The sequence below is a fragment of the Lycorma delicatula genome, chromosome 2 (genome assembly GCF_047948215.1).
Source record: "Lycorma delicatula isolate Av1 chromosome 2, ASM4794821v1, whole genome shotgun sequence".
Taxonomy (NCBI): domain Eukaryota; kingdom Metazoa; phylum Arthropoda; class Insecta; order Hemiptera; family Fulgoridae; genus Lycorma; species Lycorma delicatula.
The window spans coordinates 15,129,333-15,147,790 of record NC_134456.1 but is presented as its reverse complement, the minus strand read 5'-3'; the positions used below and the strand labels follow the sequence as shown (position 1 = coordinate 15,147,790).

General features: G+C 29.7%; 1 protein-coding gene across 4 annotated transcripts in view; it reads right to left on the bottom strand.

Annotated features, from left to right (window-relative positions):
* Positions 1-18,458, bottom strand: part of Nadsyn (NAD synthetase) — an 81,520-nt gene that overhangs the window by 36,886 nt on the left and 26,176 nt on the right. For all 4 annotated transcript variants that reach the window (XM_075358330.1, XM_075358329.1, XM_075358331.1 and 1 more), the window contains 5 exons: positions 16,041-16,186; positions 12,810-12,927; positions 12,378-12,509; positions 10,320-10,561; positions 5,666-5,781 (listed from right to left, as the gene is read on the bottom strand). In XM_075358330.1, the coding sequence (XP_075214445.1) occupies positions 5,666-5,781; positions 10,320-10,561; positions 12,378-12,509; positions 12,810-12,927; positions 16,041-16,186 (754 nt within the window). The remainder of the gene's footprint in view (positions 1-5,665; positions 5,782-10,319; positions 10,562-12,377; positions 12,510-12,809; positions 12,928-16,040; positions 16,187-18,458) is intronic.

The following is an 18,458-nucleotide window of genomic DNA, read 5'->3' as shown; positions in this document are numbered from 1 at the left end:
AAGGAAAGAATAAAAAGATTAAAAGAGGATGATGAATATTAAGAGAGAAAATTTGAAAACTAGAGACTGTGTATACAAATTAAGATCAGAAAAATTACATCAAACCAAACAGTGATTAAATGACTGGCAACAAAAAACAAATAAACAAAATGATGATCAACTCTGACCTAGGGAGAATATTGTCTGACAATATCAGAGGAGTAATGAATTAAAACATAGAATTTTTTGTAATTTATTAAAGATTGGGCATCTATGCCTTAGTGTATATGTTGTTCTTGTGAGGATCTATTTTACAGTCACGCTGCAGTTAACTTTAAAGTAGATGAAATTAAACAGAAATTCCAGAATAATTAAATAAAATTAAACTAGAAAGCCAAAAATAATACGATTCTAAATTATGATTTTCACTTAATACACATATCTAATAATGCCTATTAAATTATATATACACATTTTTAAAAGTACATAAAATTTTATTTCACTAATAACTTCTAATTTTTTTCGTTTATTTTTTTTATTGTAATTATTGAATTTATTGTAAAAATCTTTTTACAATCACAGATTAATAATTATCAATAAAACAATATATTTAAATAAAAAAAAGTTTTTAAAAAGAAGTCTGATTCAAACCAATGTGTTTACTCTTGTAAGATCCAAATATTTCATTAATTAAAATTTTATTTGGCTACAACTCTGAAACCAGTGAAAATAAGTACCACTTATGATATATCGTTGAAAAGCTCTCAATGAGGGCTTATTATTGCAGTTAAGAAAAAATCCAAAATTAAAATTTTTGGGGAGGTGCACAACTAGATGTAACAAAAATCTCAAATCCAAAATTTCAATATCCAGCTAACCGTTACAGCTAACAACATACAGCTGTATGTTACAACATACAGCTAACCGTTTTTGAGTTATGCAAGATGCATACATATGCACATACAGATGTCATGCCGAAACTAGTTAAAATGGATTCATGGACAGTCAAAATGGATTTTTTCACTGAAATCTGAAAATCAAAATTTTTCACAATCACAATACTTCCTTTACTTCATACAAGGAAGTAAAAATTGTGCTGTTTTATGAAAACATGCAACTGTATTCTGTAAATGTAATATATTGTTCTTTAAAAAAATTGAGATTGGATGTTTTTCTATCACCATATATTTCAGTATTAGATGATAACAGAAAGTGAAGCAACTCATCTGTTCAAAAAAATATGATTTGCAAGAGATGACAAGAGATGTACTTAATATTGAATGTGACTGAAGTGGGACATTTTAGTAAAAAAAGGATGTTTAATTATACATCTTAAATTAAAAAGTTTCATTAATTAAACGGTCTTTACTTAACAAAAATAAAAAAGTAAAAACTTGAACTTTAAATTTTCAGATACAATTAAAAATACATATTTGAATTTGTCAAACATATTTCCTCATCTGAAATATTGCCAAGAACAAAGAACTGATAAAACAAAGTGAAAAATTTGATTAGCCTACTAAACATTTTTCAATTTATCCATGACTGTCAGGTATATCATTCCATTAATACATCAACTTAAATATCTTTCTGTGAATACAAAGAATAAAACCTGCTAAGATCATAACCAAAACAATGAGGCTTTTATTTTTTTTGTGTGCACATGTGCATGCACGCACGCACACACACACACAGTTTTCTTATATTTTCAGTAATCTCCTCTAATGTTAGAATGTCCTTTCAAGATAGACTTAATCTAGGGAAATGGGGGGAAAAATGCTGGGGCCAATTCCAGAGATTGGGTGAGTGGAGCAGATTCATAATTTCCTAGATAATTATGGATAAGGAGCAATGTTATGGTATAAATCCAGCAATGGTTTTTTATAACTCACGTCTCTTTTTGTGTAAAGGATCACTCAAACACATATATTTTTAGAAATCTCCTTTAAGGTTAGAATGTCCTTTCAAGGTGACTTAAACCAGGGAAACAAGAAAAAATATGCTGGGGCCAAGTGGGTGGACTTGAGATTGCAGGATCCCTCAAACACTTACATACTTGTAAATATAATTCCTTCCTTACTACCTCACCAAGCGGAATGAATTCATAACAGGCACAATCTTTATAAATACCAAACATCACCTTGATATTTGGCCAACTATACTCAAATTTTTGGGCCATTTTTTCCCCCATGAGCAGATTATTACAGGCATAGTGTTCTTCAACAAGTTAGAGAACTTTGTGATTCTGCAGAATCAGTATATAGTATAGTAAATATGATGGACCTAATTTTTTAACAGGATGGAGCCCCTCCACATCATTAGGAAGTTGTGCAGACTGTGCTCAACAATAGAGGTTTCCAGAAAGCTGAATAAGCTGAGAAGTTCATATCGGTTGGCCAAGGCAAAGTCCCAATTTGATGCCAATAGATTTCTTCTTTTGGGGCTAAGTAAAATACATTGTATACCAAGAAAAAATCCAGTCACTACACCACTGCGCCAAAAATTAAAGGCAGGTGTATAAGTAAGTGATTCTTGCTCATCAGAGTGTGGAATGAGATGAATTATCGGTTTGACATCTGCAGGTATGTAAACAGAGTTCATACTGAGTAACAATAAGAGGTAAAAAACTTTAAACTTTGAACTTTCAGTTAATAAAATATATAAATTTGTAATTATAAATATTAAAGTAAATTTAATTTATAACCATTTTTTTAGCCATCTGGTATATTAAATATTAAGGTTTCTAGTAGTTAATTTGCCAACCTCCGTGGCGCAAGCGTTAGCATCTTGGCATTTCATCCAGAAGTCTGGGTTCAAATCCTGATCTGGCATGGCATTTTCACACGTTACAAAAGTTGTCATTCATCTCATCCTCTGAAGCTATACCTAACAGTGGTCCCAGAGGTTAAAAAAAAAGAAAAAAGTTTAATATTAAGGTTTTAAAGATTCAAATAGGATATAGTAGACATGATACTAAGGATTCGAATACCACAAGTACAGTGGCATAGTATGTAGACAAATAAAACGAACTAAGATATATTTTTAACTTTTTCTTTACTTCAATGTAATGTAGCCTAGAGGTAGTTGTTAAACACATTTTTTTTTGCAAAACAATATGAAGGGGAATATTGGACAACAGAAAGTTTCATCTACGAAAGCGGTCCACAAAGTAACTTACATTTATGCCCAGCATGGAGATGGATGTGGATACAGCCGTCATCTTGGTGTCAAAACATTTTTACACTTAGTACACATTAAACTGTCATAGCAGGTGGACTGTGATTTTTTTTACTTTGCTCGTTGTGAATTATTGAAATGTGCGCTTCAATAGAAAATCCCGCGAGTTGTGAGGTGCGTTCAATGATTAGGTTTTTACTGGCAAAAAAACCTCAAACCAATTGAAATTTATCAGCAACTTTGTGAGGTGTATGGAGATGGAATAATGAATGATGTTGAAGTGAGACAGTGGTGCATTCAATTTAAAAATGGCGGCACCAATGTTCATGATCAGGACCGCAGTGACTGATCGGCCTAGCCTTGTGACTGATGAACTAATCATGAAAATCAACAATAAAATTCGTGAAAATTGCTGCATCACGATTACAGAACTCTTGCTTCAGTTCCCCCAAATTTCACAAAGTTTACTGCATGAAATTGTATCAGGGAAGCTTGGTTATCACAAGTTTTGTGCAAGAAGGGTGCCAAAAATCTAAGGCGGCAGATTTCTACAGAGAAAGGAATTGAAAAGCTTGTGCATTGTTACGATAAGTGCCTCAATTTAAATGGCGATTATGTAGAAAAATAGTTTAAAATTATTCCTTTCAAATGTATATAATAAAATTTCTTTTTTTCATTTGATTGGTTTTTTATTTCAAAACATAAGTTACTTTCTGGACAGCCCATGTATATATTCTAATATTGAGTGTAGATAATATTTGTTATTTTATACATTAAATTAAGGACTGTCTGGCAATCCACTTGTTAAAACAGTGATCATGTTTGAGCAATGAGACAGCTCTGTAGAGTTTTGTAGGTCAGGGTATCTAATGTGCCAAAGTAACACTTCTGGAGGGGGAAAGTACACAAGATTTGGTCACATCTTAGAATTAGGGGCTTTAACCTTGGAGTTATAGGCCATTCTGCAATATGTAAGAAGAATAAAAGTATATTATTAGTGTAGATTTTAATAGTATACTCCAGTAGACTGAATCTATTGACCATCAAGATAGTAAATTACCCTAATGTAATATGATGAGAAGATGTCTTTACACATCACCCACCTTTCTCATTTTCCTTAACTCCTACTTCTCTATTATTATATTTATTCTACTATTATATTATATATATGGGGTGTAGACCTTAATTTTCTTTGCTAGATCTTCTATGCTGAGAATGTCAGAACCTTCATAATCTGAGATATGTATCCTTGGTATTTTATGATACGAAGGATTAACTGTGGAATGACTTAGGGAATCCATTCCCTTTCCAGTGGTTGCAAATCACACTTGGTGACTGAAACTCTTACTGAGTAAAGCTGGACATTCATCTTAATAAATAAACTAGAGAAATAAAATAACTTGTAATTTTTTTGTGTAATTATTTGTGGAGCTCTATTATAATTAAATAGGACTGATATTAATGTTATCAACTGGAACGGATTATACTGGTTGAATGGTTACATTTCAGAAAGAAAATATGAAAAAAGGACTATCATGAATTTTAAGCATTTACCATAAGGATAAAAATGAATATGATTTGAGTAATATTTATTTTAATTTTCTGAGATATATTTATAATGCTCCTATACATCTTTTTAATTCTGTGCTCAATGCAGTATATTTAATTTTTTTAAATTATTTATCAGATAAAAATATTTACAAAGCTATTACATGCCCTATAATCCTGCTACCTAAATTAGTTTAAAAAAGAATTACCAAATTTAAAAAAGAATCTTATCAAATTAAATACAAGTATAGTATACATTTGAATAAAAGGAAAGAAAAAGTGGGACAACAAAGATAACGCTATCAAATGGAAACAAAGGGTTGTCAGCAGCAATAAGAAAAAAGCCAGAATTGGTAAAATAGATTCAATTAGTTAGGGATAGTTAAAAGAATAGTTATTAGTCATTTCCAAAATTTCACCAATGAAAAAAAAAAAACACCAATAAAATTAATAACTGGTTTATACAGTACAAGCCTTTTTAGTGAAAAACTAACTTTTCTCAAAACAAAAGAAAAAACCCAACATTTATTCCTATATATTTAAAGAGCAAGTAGCTTTGTTTATTGTCTATCTTTAATTTTAATTTCATTATGTCATGCTGACAAATTATTTTATTAATGTCTAATTAAGAATATTACAACTAAAAAAGTTTTTTAAGAAAACATTCTGGAAGAAATAACTAATGTCTGTCTATAATAGATAGGACTCATTGGTTTTCAAACTTTAATTGCAAAACTTAATTTTCAAGTGTATATACATATATATATTTTTAATAACACAAAATCTTCAAATCATTGTTATTACATGAAAAAAAAAAAAACAATCACCATTTAAGTTTTTTTTTTTTCATACTAGTTACAACAGAAGAAAAACATTATCTGGGATGTAAGTTACAGATTTCACAATAATTAACTTACAGAATTTATTTTCTGTGTGGCTTGATAACAGTGTGATAACAGACCTCCTTTACTGCAGGCATCCAAGATTAAATGGCACATTGAGAAGACAAGACAAGCTGTACTGCTGGAGTCAACACCACCGCTTAAAGGCAAGAAAAAACCACCTTGTCCTGATCGCCTGAAAACAGTAACATAAGAATATTATAGGATACTGTAAAATAAGTAACTAGTCTGAGCAAATACAAAATGCTAATTATTTTACTGAAATTAATCTTTTTAAGATTCATATTATTTCTCTGTACGTTAAATTATATTTAAATAAATCACCTAGTATAGAATACTAAGGTAAGATATAGATCTTACCTTAATTTTTCATGAAAGTACTTCTGTGGAATCTTGGGTCACGATTAACAAATTTCATTATTACAATACAAAAATTTAAAAATAAAAGTACTACCTGCTGCTGATAGTAGCACTTTAACAATTTTTATAACACAGTCTCCCTCAAATGCTATCTGATGGTTTATCAAATTTAAATTTTGCTTTTATTTATATAGGTAATATTTTTCTAATATATTTAATTTTGCCATCTTAATTTCTAATATTTATGAATCTGTGCTAATATCAGAAATAGAATGAATGGAATAATTTTTTCGTAATTGTTTTTAGAATTATAAATTAGATTAAAATTAGTTAAAATATTTTAACTGAAAATATACAATAATTATAATACTATTCAGTAAAAAGTACTTTTTAAAATAAACATTACATATATACATTTATATTAAGATTTGAAACCAGTAAATATAATTCAAAAATTTTCTGTTTACTAAAAATAAATGAGGCATTTATCAAATCTGACTTATTAAAAAAAATATATACTTTTAAAAACTTTCATATTTTTAAAGATTAGAAAGAAATGCCTCAGAATACACAAAATTAGAATTATATAGGGTGTCCGAGATTAAATGCCCTAATTTGAACTGTCTGTAATACTACAAGTATTCAATGCATTAAAAAGATTGGAACAATAATGGATACACATAGTTATGAAGTTTTGTTTGTCCAATCACGTCATTTCTACATGAGTCTAATGAATGGCACAGAGAATGTCTAATCGATAATCAATTTCTCTCCAGGTAGTCTGTAGCATCTGTAACGTGACTGTCAGTAGCAGCTCTAATCTTCTCATGAAGCTGTTTCAGATTGTCACCTGTTATAGAGTACACCTTGCCTTCAACATACCCTCACAGAAGAAATCCAAGGGAGTAATGTCAGGCGACCGGGGTGGCCAGAGAATTGGACCACCTCTCCCGATTCACCTTTGTAGGAATTCGTCAGTCAATGTGTTGCGAACTTCCCCAAATGCCAGTGTGGAGATGCTCCTTCCTGCTGGAAGGGCATGTTTGGGTGTCAATGTCTTATCTGAGGTAACACAAAATTAACTAACATATCAAGGTATGTGTGACCGACCAGTGATAAACGCCTCTAAAAAGAAAAAAAGCCTAATAATTTCATCCTTCATTAAGCCACACCAAACGTTGACCTTGAAGCTGTCTCGTTAATACTCTGTGGCCTCTCGAGGATGTTCACTACCGTTGTGTCTGTTGACCTTACCACTGAGGTGAAATATGATTTGTCAGAAAACATAACCTTGGCCAAAAAGTTGTTGTCTATCTCAATGCGCTGAAAAATGTCTTCGGCGAACGTTGCTTGTTTGGGTTTATTGTTGGGTTTCACCTCATGTAACAATTGCAATTTGTATGCATAAAGCTTTAGGTGTTTGTGTAGTACATCATGGACAGTTGATTTTGGGAGCCAAGCTCACATGATGCTGAAATGCGCTGAACATTCTCCTCTGATGTTCATGATGGGCCACCACTATGCCTCTTAGCAACAGATCCTGTCTCTAGAAACACTGCTTTCCACGCCTTGATTCTCTTGGCATTGCGAGGGTCTCTGTAATAGTCTGCATTGAAATGTTGTTGAACTGCAATAATGAACTCCAATTCTGCATACCAAAACATGCCTTTTCAGCATTCGTTGTCATTTTTCAATTTTTTCGATTGTCAAAAATGATTTTCAATAAGTGAAATAAATATGATCTTGCTATTACATTACATAATTCAAATTTCCACAGCTAAGCTACCACGTACCACCTAACAAAATTGTCTTGATCGTTTATTATGTTCAATATAAGTGTTTCAAATTAGGGGGTTTCATCTCGGACACCCTCTGCTTTAAATTCTATTAATATAAATTAGCTAGTACAGCATATTGAGATAAGACATATCTTACTTTAATTTTATCATTAAGTACTTTGGCGGAACATTTTTAATATCTTTATTTAATATGCAATTTAACTATATGAATTCAATCACGTCAAGATGTGGGATCCCACGAAAGTACTTTCATGATAAATTTAAGGTAAGATATGTGTTATCTCAATATTATGTACTAGGTGGTTTACACTAATAGAATTTAAGATATAATTTAACAGTAATAAAAAAAATTAGAGTTGTCTTAAAAACGTACAGACTTGTGTTAAAGCTTCACCCATTTTCAGGCTCACAATATTTCTTATATAAAATGAGACCTCACAACTATAGGCAACTCTAAACAATAGACAGTAAATTCCAGTTCCTTGAAGTAGGATTTCATAATATAAAAAACTTCAAACAACAGATACTCCAAACAATATGTTTGGTAAACATATTAATAAAAGTAATTCGGGTTTAATTTTTATGTGTTATAAAAAATATTTTGAGTACTTAAATCGATTACTTTTCTTGTTCAGTTTAAATAAAGTATTACTTTTTTTAAATTTATATTAGGGCATTCTGATACTTTATTTATAGAATATGGAAAATTATGTGGCTTATTGAGCATACATCACAACAAAATTAACATATCACAGAAAATATTTATTTAATAAACATAAATCCATCCATTAGATTTCGATTTTGTGTACAATAATAACCGTAAACTTTTTGCACTCATTTAAAATTAATGTTTTCATAAAGCAATTTTTCTTTAAAGAAACATGTTTTCAGGTATACACATTAAATGATATCAACAAATGCGAGTGCAGTAGATTAATTAATAGCTTAAGTTGCAATACAGCAAACAAATTTGTTAACATTGACAAAAATCATCATTAAAGCGGTGCTGTTTTAAATTTCATTCAGTTCTTGACAACAAAGGGATGAAGATAATGATTTGGAGGTTGCAGATGAAAATATGGTAATGGAAATTCACCAAGATTAGACCATATACTTAAGAAAACATCTAAAATGTAGCTGTAAAGGAGTTACTGGAATTGAAAAGACAAACCCAATTTTGAAGTGGCAGAAGATTAATTTTTAACCTAAAAAAATTTCTTATCAGATGAAACAAATGTAGCAAAAAAAATTTATTTTATGTTTAATTTTCCATAACAATATGCCAAACATTAATACAATTTTTATTCTTAAATTTTTAATCTTTGTCGCATTAGAGAAAAGCAACTGGTTGAAGATAATAATGTGAAATTTTTATACAGCATTCAACAATTTGGCTGAAGCCAGTATCATATGTTGCATAAATAAACAATTTGCTGTACTCAATTGTACCTCAAATCAAGTATGAGAAAGCACCTATTGTCCTGTCCGATTTTTAATTCATTACACTCAATCATTTTTTGAATGTATGATAAAGATAATAGTAGTAAAAAATTGACATTAACTATGAAATATTTTTCTAAACTCCCTCCCTCCTTTTAACTATGCACATTTGACACATTTAGACTATGACTAAACACTGGGCATATTTTCTTGCATCAATAATATACCCTATTTGGACTATATTTATTTTACACTGTTAATAAATTTGATATGAACTCAAATATTAGAATAAGTAAAAAAAAATCAATCATTTGAACATGAAATAAAACAGGACTTTTAGATGTCCTTATTTAAAAAGTTATAACTTGAGTTTTTAAATTAATTAGAAATTATTAAAATAAAAGAAAAATTTCAACTTGTATCAAGAATCAGAAACAGGATTAATAGACTGTAAGTTAAGTTCTCCACTATAGTTCAGTATTCAGATGTTAATGAAATGTTGCCAAATTTTAACTATCTGGGCAATGTTTCTTTATAAATCATTATTAATAAGGTCAACTGTGAACAGTTACCCAATAATATGAAGTTTCCCTGTTAAATGGAAACAGCACTCGATAAAATTTATCTAACCATTGGGACTTATTTCCTTACAGTAAGTTTTGTTTTACTTTTAAGGTGTTAACTCCAGAAAGATTCCAGATGCTATGGAACAGACAGTAAACAGATACAGTTTACCTTCCTTCCCAGATTAGAAAAAACCTATAGGAATTAAAGAAAAAAATTATTTTAAGAACATTCAAAGTATGATGGATGAAGGACTGCTTTTCATGAAAAACCGATCTTTTAATTAATTTTTAAATATGAAAACAAATGCAATCGGTAAATAGATTTTTGACAGCAAATAAATTAACTAATATCCCTTGTAATTAACTATCCACCATACAAGCAATTAAAGATACTACTTCTCTTCTTGCTCCAAGAAATCCTTTTACCTTCAAGAATTAAGAATATTTAAAGTCAAATTTATTACACACACACACACACACGCGCGCGCGCGCGCACACACACACACGCACACACACACACACACACACACACATACATACACACCTACCTAAGATAATCCCATAACCAGCATGCTGGTCCCAGTGCTATCTCTTCTTCAGGTGTGTGATAGATCCACTCAATAGGCTCGCAAGTTGGTACTGAAAGATTTGTTTGCAATGAATCGCACAAGGAAAAATCAGTTTGTATTCGTGGATATGATGGAGCACTACTTGCACAATATGAACGTGATCTAATACCATTTCTATATCTTCGAATGTCTTCTAAGTCAATTGTAGCAATTACTACCTCCTAAATAAATGCAATACACACAAACAGAGACTAAATTAACAATCTTAACAATCTGCAATATGCTTAATATGTTAGTCGGTTAAAATATTCCCATAATAAAAGAATTACTATTGAAAAGTGTTTTCTTATTTAAAAATATGTTTCTTTAACAGGTATGAGAAATTGTTAGAGTAATTTATTTACCAATAACATTAAAAAGTCCTTTTTCAAATACACAATCTATGACAAGCCCAAAATAAACAACTTTTAAAATCAACTTACATGATAAAAATAAATTTAAAAAACCTATTTAGTTTTACATAACTACTTAGCTTTAACTACAGTTAGTCTTATTATTTATTATAAAAGAAGATACAAATCCTGAACTTCTGCAGTTCAACTGTTAAACATTGTTGCCAAAAAAACAGTTTAAGCCATTTAACCTCTTACAATTGGAACAAATTTTCTTTTTTTTTATTTGGGAGGGTGAAAAACACTTGCGTTATCATTGCCGAGAACAAACATAATACAATACTACAAAAAAAAAAATATTTAAATAATTACTAAATAGTCGAATACAGATGCGTGGCGTTAATAAACAAGAATATTTGATAGCATCATTGCATTGTTTCCTAGAATATCTTGGACGTTAGCTCTTAATTTAAATTTATGACACAATGCTGCATAACACACACTCCACAAATATGTGGTGTATTGTTAGTCAGCAGTTGCAGCAAACACAAATGGGTGCATCGGTTTGACTCATTAAGTGCCTATGTGCAAGATTAGTATGTAGTATTGTAAGCAGCAGATAATAACCTCCTCCCTATGGTTATTCTAGATTGAAGAGCTCCATAACAGCACAGTATCCTTGATGTGTTTGAGTTTATTATCTACTGTAATAGTCCAGTCACCTTGCCACCTTCCTTGAAGAGTGTGTTTAAAATAGAATTAATAAAGTCAGTAGTAGTAACACAAGTGGTGAAAAATGGTTGGCTACATGCACCTTTAGTAGCAGAACCTGCAATTCATTACCCAGGATTCTCATATGGCTAGGAATCCAATAAAACACACTTATGTGTTGCGATGGTTCAACTGAGCGATTGTATTATGAATTTTGGTGATGTTTGGATGTTTAGAATATAAATCTTTTAAAGCTTGGAGTGCACTATACGAATCGCTATAAATGAGGATGTGATGGTATTATGGGTTAATGATATTCAAAGCCTTATTGATAGCGTACAGTTCAGCATTGTAAACACTTGTAATACCAAGTAGACCAAACATATATGTGCATCATTTAAAAAAAAGCGCATCCAACGGTATCTTTGTTTCAACCCATCTGTGTATACTGCTGCATCTGGGTTTGTCTTCGACAGTGATTGGTAAAACATTTGCTGAAAAAGTATAATATAATATATATAATAATATAAGTAAAATAGAATTTTTGGTTTTTTATTATATATGGTGAGGTCATAATTAAAATTTATCGGTCAATTCTGCAGGGAACAGATGTCAACAGAAGGAAAAATAAATGAGAATACGATACTTCTTACTTCCTGATACATTTAGACAATTACAAACATAGTTTTAAACATATACTTTCAAAATTACTCAGATGGGTGCATTGTCTTTGCGCTTCTGAACTGAAACTTTCAGGATGGTTGTAACCATTCAAGTAATTGAATAGGTTAAAGTTTTGTTACAAAAAAAAAAAACAAGTATAAAACATACAGAAAATTAGATTTAAAACAGAAAAAAATTGAAAATTTTCAACATTTTATATAATAAAAAAAACTTATACAGTACAATGTTTGTATAAGAATAAAAAACTTACAACTTCTTGCAAAGAAAACTGCTGACTTCTATTTATAATTCTACCATTTAATGCAATACATGAACATCCATTAAAATAAACTCGCTGTCCATCACATCCACGTAAATTGCTAAATAAGTAACAACCACCAGCCTGTAAAATAGAATAATTGTAATTTATAATTAGCAAACAAACTTATAATTAAAAGTAACAGTTAATAAAAGTTTGAAAACATTATTTAAAGGCATAATTTATTGAAAACAGGCCAATGAGAAGTAGTGAAATATTAAAAAAACTTCCCTTCTTAGTTATCTGATCATAACTTCACATTCTGGTAAGGATCTAACATTTATTTATGTTATAATCAACATCACCTTACTGTAACACAATTCTGCCTGTTGCAAAACATTACTAATGATTTTAAAAATACTCTTTGAATATATATAAAATTACCTTAAAAGTAGCAGATTTGACCAGATCAACTGTGATGTAGGCTTTCCTAAGTTCCATATAAGATCCTGATCCATTAACAATTATTTCAACACCATCCAATGACAAAGGTATATGCGTACTAATGATAAGAAAAATAAAGAAACATTTATCAATTTCAATAAATAGTATACACATACTGAGATAGTTTTAGATACACAAATGCCATTAATAATTTTTATTGTTCATTCTTTTCTGGGTTACAATATATCTTGGTTCTTACTGAACCATGTACTGGCAGTATAATAATTAAATCATGAATATATAATATATCAAACACAGCATGAAAAACAACATTGTGAATACATGTTATTAATTCTTATGTAAAAGAAATTATCTTGGCTAGGTACTTCTTGCCATTGATACCTCAACATTATATATCTCAGTTGAAGGTAAAAGTACTGGTAGAATCAAACTTCCTATTTCTTCTACAATGTATCACAAATATTTAACACTATTACTTATTTAACAATTTATGTAGATATGATGGACAGCGAGCTTATTTTAATGGATGTTCATCCATAAATGTTGGAATTATAAACAAAATCCACAGTTTTCATTACAAGAAATTGTTTTTTTACACTTATGTAAACATTTTCTAAAATTAAATGTGAAAAAATTGCAATGTGAAAAATATAGGAACAATTTTCAATTGATTATAATATGAACATGCTAACATATGTTCAATTACCATTGATTACAGGAAATTTTAACAAAATCTGGAATAACTAGAACTGTTACCTATATTTTGGATACTATTTTTAAAAACTGGTTGGATAGTTTAAAACACGAATATTTTATGGGCAAGAATATAATGGTTTTCTTTATTTTGTAACAAAACAATGTACTCAAAAAATTTCTGCGCTTTAATGGGACCTACTGTGTCTGCAAAATATTTATTGAAAATTTAAAATTAAGTCATTCTTTTTCAATCAAATTAAATAAAGTATTGTATGAGTTTTTAAAAAATATGGAATAAAAACTAAATCATCCTTACACAAATTGTACAGTTTGCCATAGAAGAGTAAAATATATATACATACATATATACTTATATATTGACCACTGTATTAATAAAATTTAATATTATATGAAATATAAACCAACAAAATGCAGTAATTAGATAAGTTAAACTTACCTTACAACAATAATTTCCAGTAACTTCTTTTCATGGTATCCCACATCTTCAGTTGGTATTAAATTCTATATCTATTTCATTAAAACATATTCTTTTGTTTGTCATTTTATCCAAAATTATGTTTTATATTTTGAAATTTTGAATAATATTATGAGCATACATGTAAATTTGCTGTCCCATATTGGAATAAAACAATAAAAAAAAATAATAGAATATGTTTTAATATAACAAATGTAAAATTTAATTTAAATAAAGATGCAGGATACCACTAAAATTATTTTTAGTGAACACAATCATAACACATTAACATTCATAACCAATCTAGCATCTAATAATAAAAATACATCAAATTCATGTCAAAATCTGCCAAGTTATTGTCTACTAACAAACAAAAAAATCTCAAGTAACAATAAATAGGCTGCCACCAAATTGCAGTTTCATATACATGTATATATAAATATATATACATATATGTGGGTATACAAAATTTGTAGCATAAGAAAAATGCCAACCGGATGGGGATTTAAACCTCGATCTACTGGATGAAAGACAGAGATGTTATCACTTCATCATGGAGATCAGCTCTCTTTACAGAATTGAACCGATAGATGTAGGTAGGCATATAAAATAATAATACTGTATTACTCAATAAATAACTTACAAGTAACTAGAGTGATAAAAGCTCACATCAGCACAAAGTTTGAATGTAACAAGCCAGGTCACTAAAGTTGATGTGAGCAACTCTGATTGTACAGTATTAACACTATTAATATCATTATAAATCTACCTTTATAAAGACTTTTAGAAATATTAGATAATGTATCATGTTAGGTCTGCAACGCAATATCTAATAACAGAGAGATTTTCTTTGAATTTTGAATACAATTTCAAATATTTAAAAGTAAAATCAGAAAGTTTTACCTTAAATAAAACATGAAAAAAGTTGTTCAAGATTTTTTTATCAAAAAGTAATTTATTTACTAATTTCTAGCTATATTATTCTCCAATTCCAATCAATCAACCAGATCCCACAGCAGATTTTCAACAAGGTATTTTTTCTAAACAGTCATCTTCTAGCCAAACATGAACAAGTTTTCCAAATTCTTAGGACTCACTTCACCACTGTTTGCACTTCTGCAAAATTCACAGCTTTTTATTTAAAATTAAGAATTATATTTCATATGTCTGATAACATCTACTAAAATATAAATATAAATTTATATAAAATGTGGTTAATTGTGTGGCTAATATAAATTAGCCACACAACTATAAAGGTGATAATATTAAACAAATAATATTATAATAGTACTAGCTGGTCAGGGATCCGCCTTCTGGACCCCTGACACATTTGTAATCATCATGGAAGGAAGAAGAAAAATGAGTGGGTCAAGAGCTGTTTAAAGTTACAGCTACAGCTGTCACAATCCACAAAAGTTAACATAATTAAGTAAACTTGGGTGGTGAACTCTCCAAAATAAATTTGAACACATACAGAAACGAAAGGTTGAGTTATACATCAGGATTTACAGTAACTTATATTCCTAAAATAAATAAATAAGAACTAACAGTATGACCTGATAACTTCCATTATAAAAATGCACCACTATAAAATTAAACATAATGTAAAAAAATAAATTAAAATTTTCCTTATATTGATTTTAGCACTGTTTTCTATTTAAAAATCTGCACAATTTTGCTGCCAAAAAGTAGAAAATAACATCACTCATCAAAATCACTAAACTGCAATTGGGCTTAACAACTATTTTAAGGAATTTAACCACAAAATTCAGAATTACATTAAACTCATCAGTTGGAAGAAGGGTAATTGAGATGCTACAAGATGCAAAAACCATTTAAAGATACAGTGACTTTTTACTTGATTAGAAAGTCTGTGTTGTCAATTTACTTTGGCTAATTAGATTAAATAAATTAAAATATTTCAAGTACGGTTAATCTGACAATACAAACAGAAAAACTTATATACCAACTAACAGCCAGTTATAAGGTAGTATTACATCAAAACAATAAAATAACTAATTAAAAAAGTTAACTTTTACCTAGACGGATTCCATAATTCTTCACATATTTCATAACCAATACATGTATCTCTAGTTGCAATGACTGCATCACCAAGTGGTACAATTAACTGACCAGTATATGTTGATATCATATGTGGCAAATAGTATTCATCAACCTGACGAACCTTTAAAAATAATCATTTAATTTTTAAAAAAATGCAATTATTACACAGGAGTAATAAAAAATAGTACTTAAAATTACATTAAGTTTTAGTTTTGTTAAGTGTACTTGGCTGATGCGCAGTAGCTTATTTTGCTTGCCTTTAGGTATGTGTTGGTGTTAGTGCACATAAGCATGTTTTGCGTTTTGCCCTAATCTGCAGCTGCAATAGTATAGTTCTCTCACCTCGCATCTACAATATCCCTTCCAACCTGCATGAAAACTATGCTTACAAAACTTAAGATTTACTTTACCTGTGTGGAATTAAATAAAACAATTTATTTAGTTAAAATTATTTTTATTTATTGCATAGTAATTATCTTAATTAAAGCTTTTCCAAAACTCTGAACTTCTTCAAAACAATTTTTAATATAAAATATATATATAATTTAAAAAAATAAAAATATATTCTAAGAATCTGAAAGCTCCTCCACAAGTCTTAATGGAGAATGAAAAAAAGTAGTAAGAGCAAGTATTTTTAAAATTTTAGCAAAATAATTAATTCTACTGTTAGGATGCAAATTGCTAAGCTATTTACTATAAATAGATTTACAATGGTGGGGTGAAATTCTCAACTTTGACGGACTGTAAATGCTATTCTTAGTGATGCAGCAACTTGAAACTCTTATAATAAGCTAAAGAATGGAATGTGTGACAATCTGTGCAAGGTCTGGAACTTTTCACCCTACCCTTGTAAAAAGTATTGGGTGATACATACTTATGTAACACTCTCCATAGTTTTGCAGTTTTTTGTATTTAATTTTAACAGTTCATTAGTAAGAAAATCAGATAAGCTCTATAGATTACATTATTAATTTTTTTTTTGAAGTTTTAAGGGCATCGACTACTGTGGTCATTAGCCCCTTTCCACATCAAAAAAAGAACAATTAGTTTCCCTCCCTGATAAAACCCTAGCAACACTAGGAGACTCTTCTCCATCAAACACAACAGTTAAATGCGGGGTCGCAGAGTTTAAAATGGGTCGAATATGCACTAGCGATGAACCACACAGTGGACAGCCTTCTGAAGTGACTATGCACAATGATAGACAAAGTGTATAGAATTGTTTTGACAGACCAACGAGTGACAGTGAACAAATTAGCAGACTCTGTAGGCATGTCAACAGAATGTGTGTGCAATATTTTGCTCAAACATTTGGGCATGAACACGCTGTGTGCTAGATGGTTGCTGTGTTTGCTCATGCCTGATCAAAAACAGTGCCAAAAAACATTTTAAGCGATTGCCTCGAGCACTTTCAGTGCAATCCAGAGGAATTTTTATGTCTATTTGAGATGGTTGATGAGAATTGTTCAACAGTACACTCCTGCCGCTATTTGTTTTAACAGCAGTTAAAACAATGGGTTGAAAAAAGTCAATCTGCTCTACCTAAAGCAAAAACGACGTTATCCTTTAACAAAATTGTGGAATTGTTTTTTAGGATTCACGTGGAATAATTTTCATTGATTATCTTAAAAAGAGTAAAACAATAAATGGTGAATATTATGCGACCCATCATACCATCTCACCAATGAAAGTAAGGGAAAACAGCTGCATTTGGAAAAAAAAGTGCTTTTATTATGACAATACTCCAGTTCACACTTCAGTCACTGCAATAGCAAAAATCAATGAATCACAGTTCAAATTGCTACAACACCTTCCATATTCTCCTGATCTGGCTCTGAGTGACTATCAGTTGTTTCCTAACTTAAAAAAAAAAAATGGCTTGGAGGGAAAAGATTTTTGGCCAATAATGAAGTTATTGTTGCTGTAGATGGTTATTTTAAGGAGATGGATAAATTGATGTACCAAACAGGCATAAGTGCTCTTGTGGAACACTAGGCTAAGTGTATAGACCTTAAAAGTGACTATGTTGAAAAAACAATTTTTTTTAATTTTTAAACAAGCTTTTATTTAACTCAAGAAAAATTACAAAAAATTACCTAAATTTCACTATTTAGAAATTATTGAATTAAAATATAAAGTGTTTGGAAAAATTGCTCAATACAAATATATTTAAAGATGCACTAAAAAAGAGAAATAATTTCACTTTCATATTAGATCAAGAATAAATGTTTATAATAAACTCTTTGATTAAATTCAAGAAACATTTTATATTGATAATGATCATCTATAAATCTTTTCTATTCATGGTAGTGAAAGTACTTTTATGTGAAAATTTATTTATCAGATCTCTTGGCTACAAGTAATAATAATAATGCATACTGAGTGAATTTATT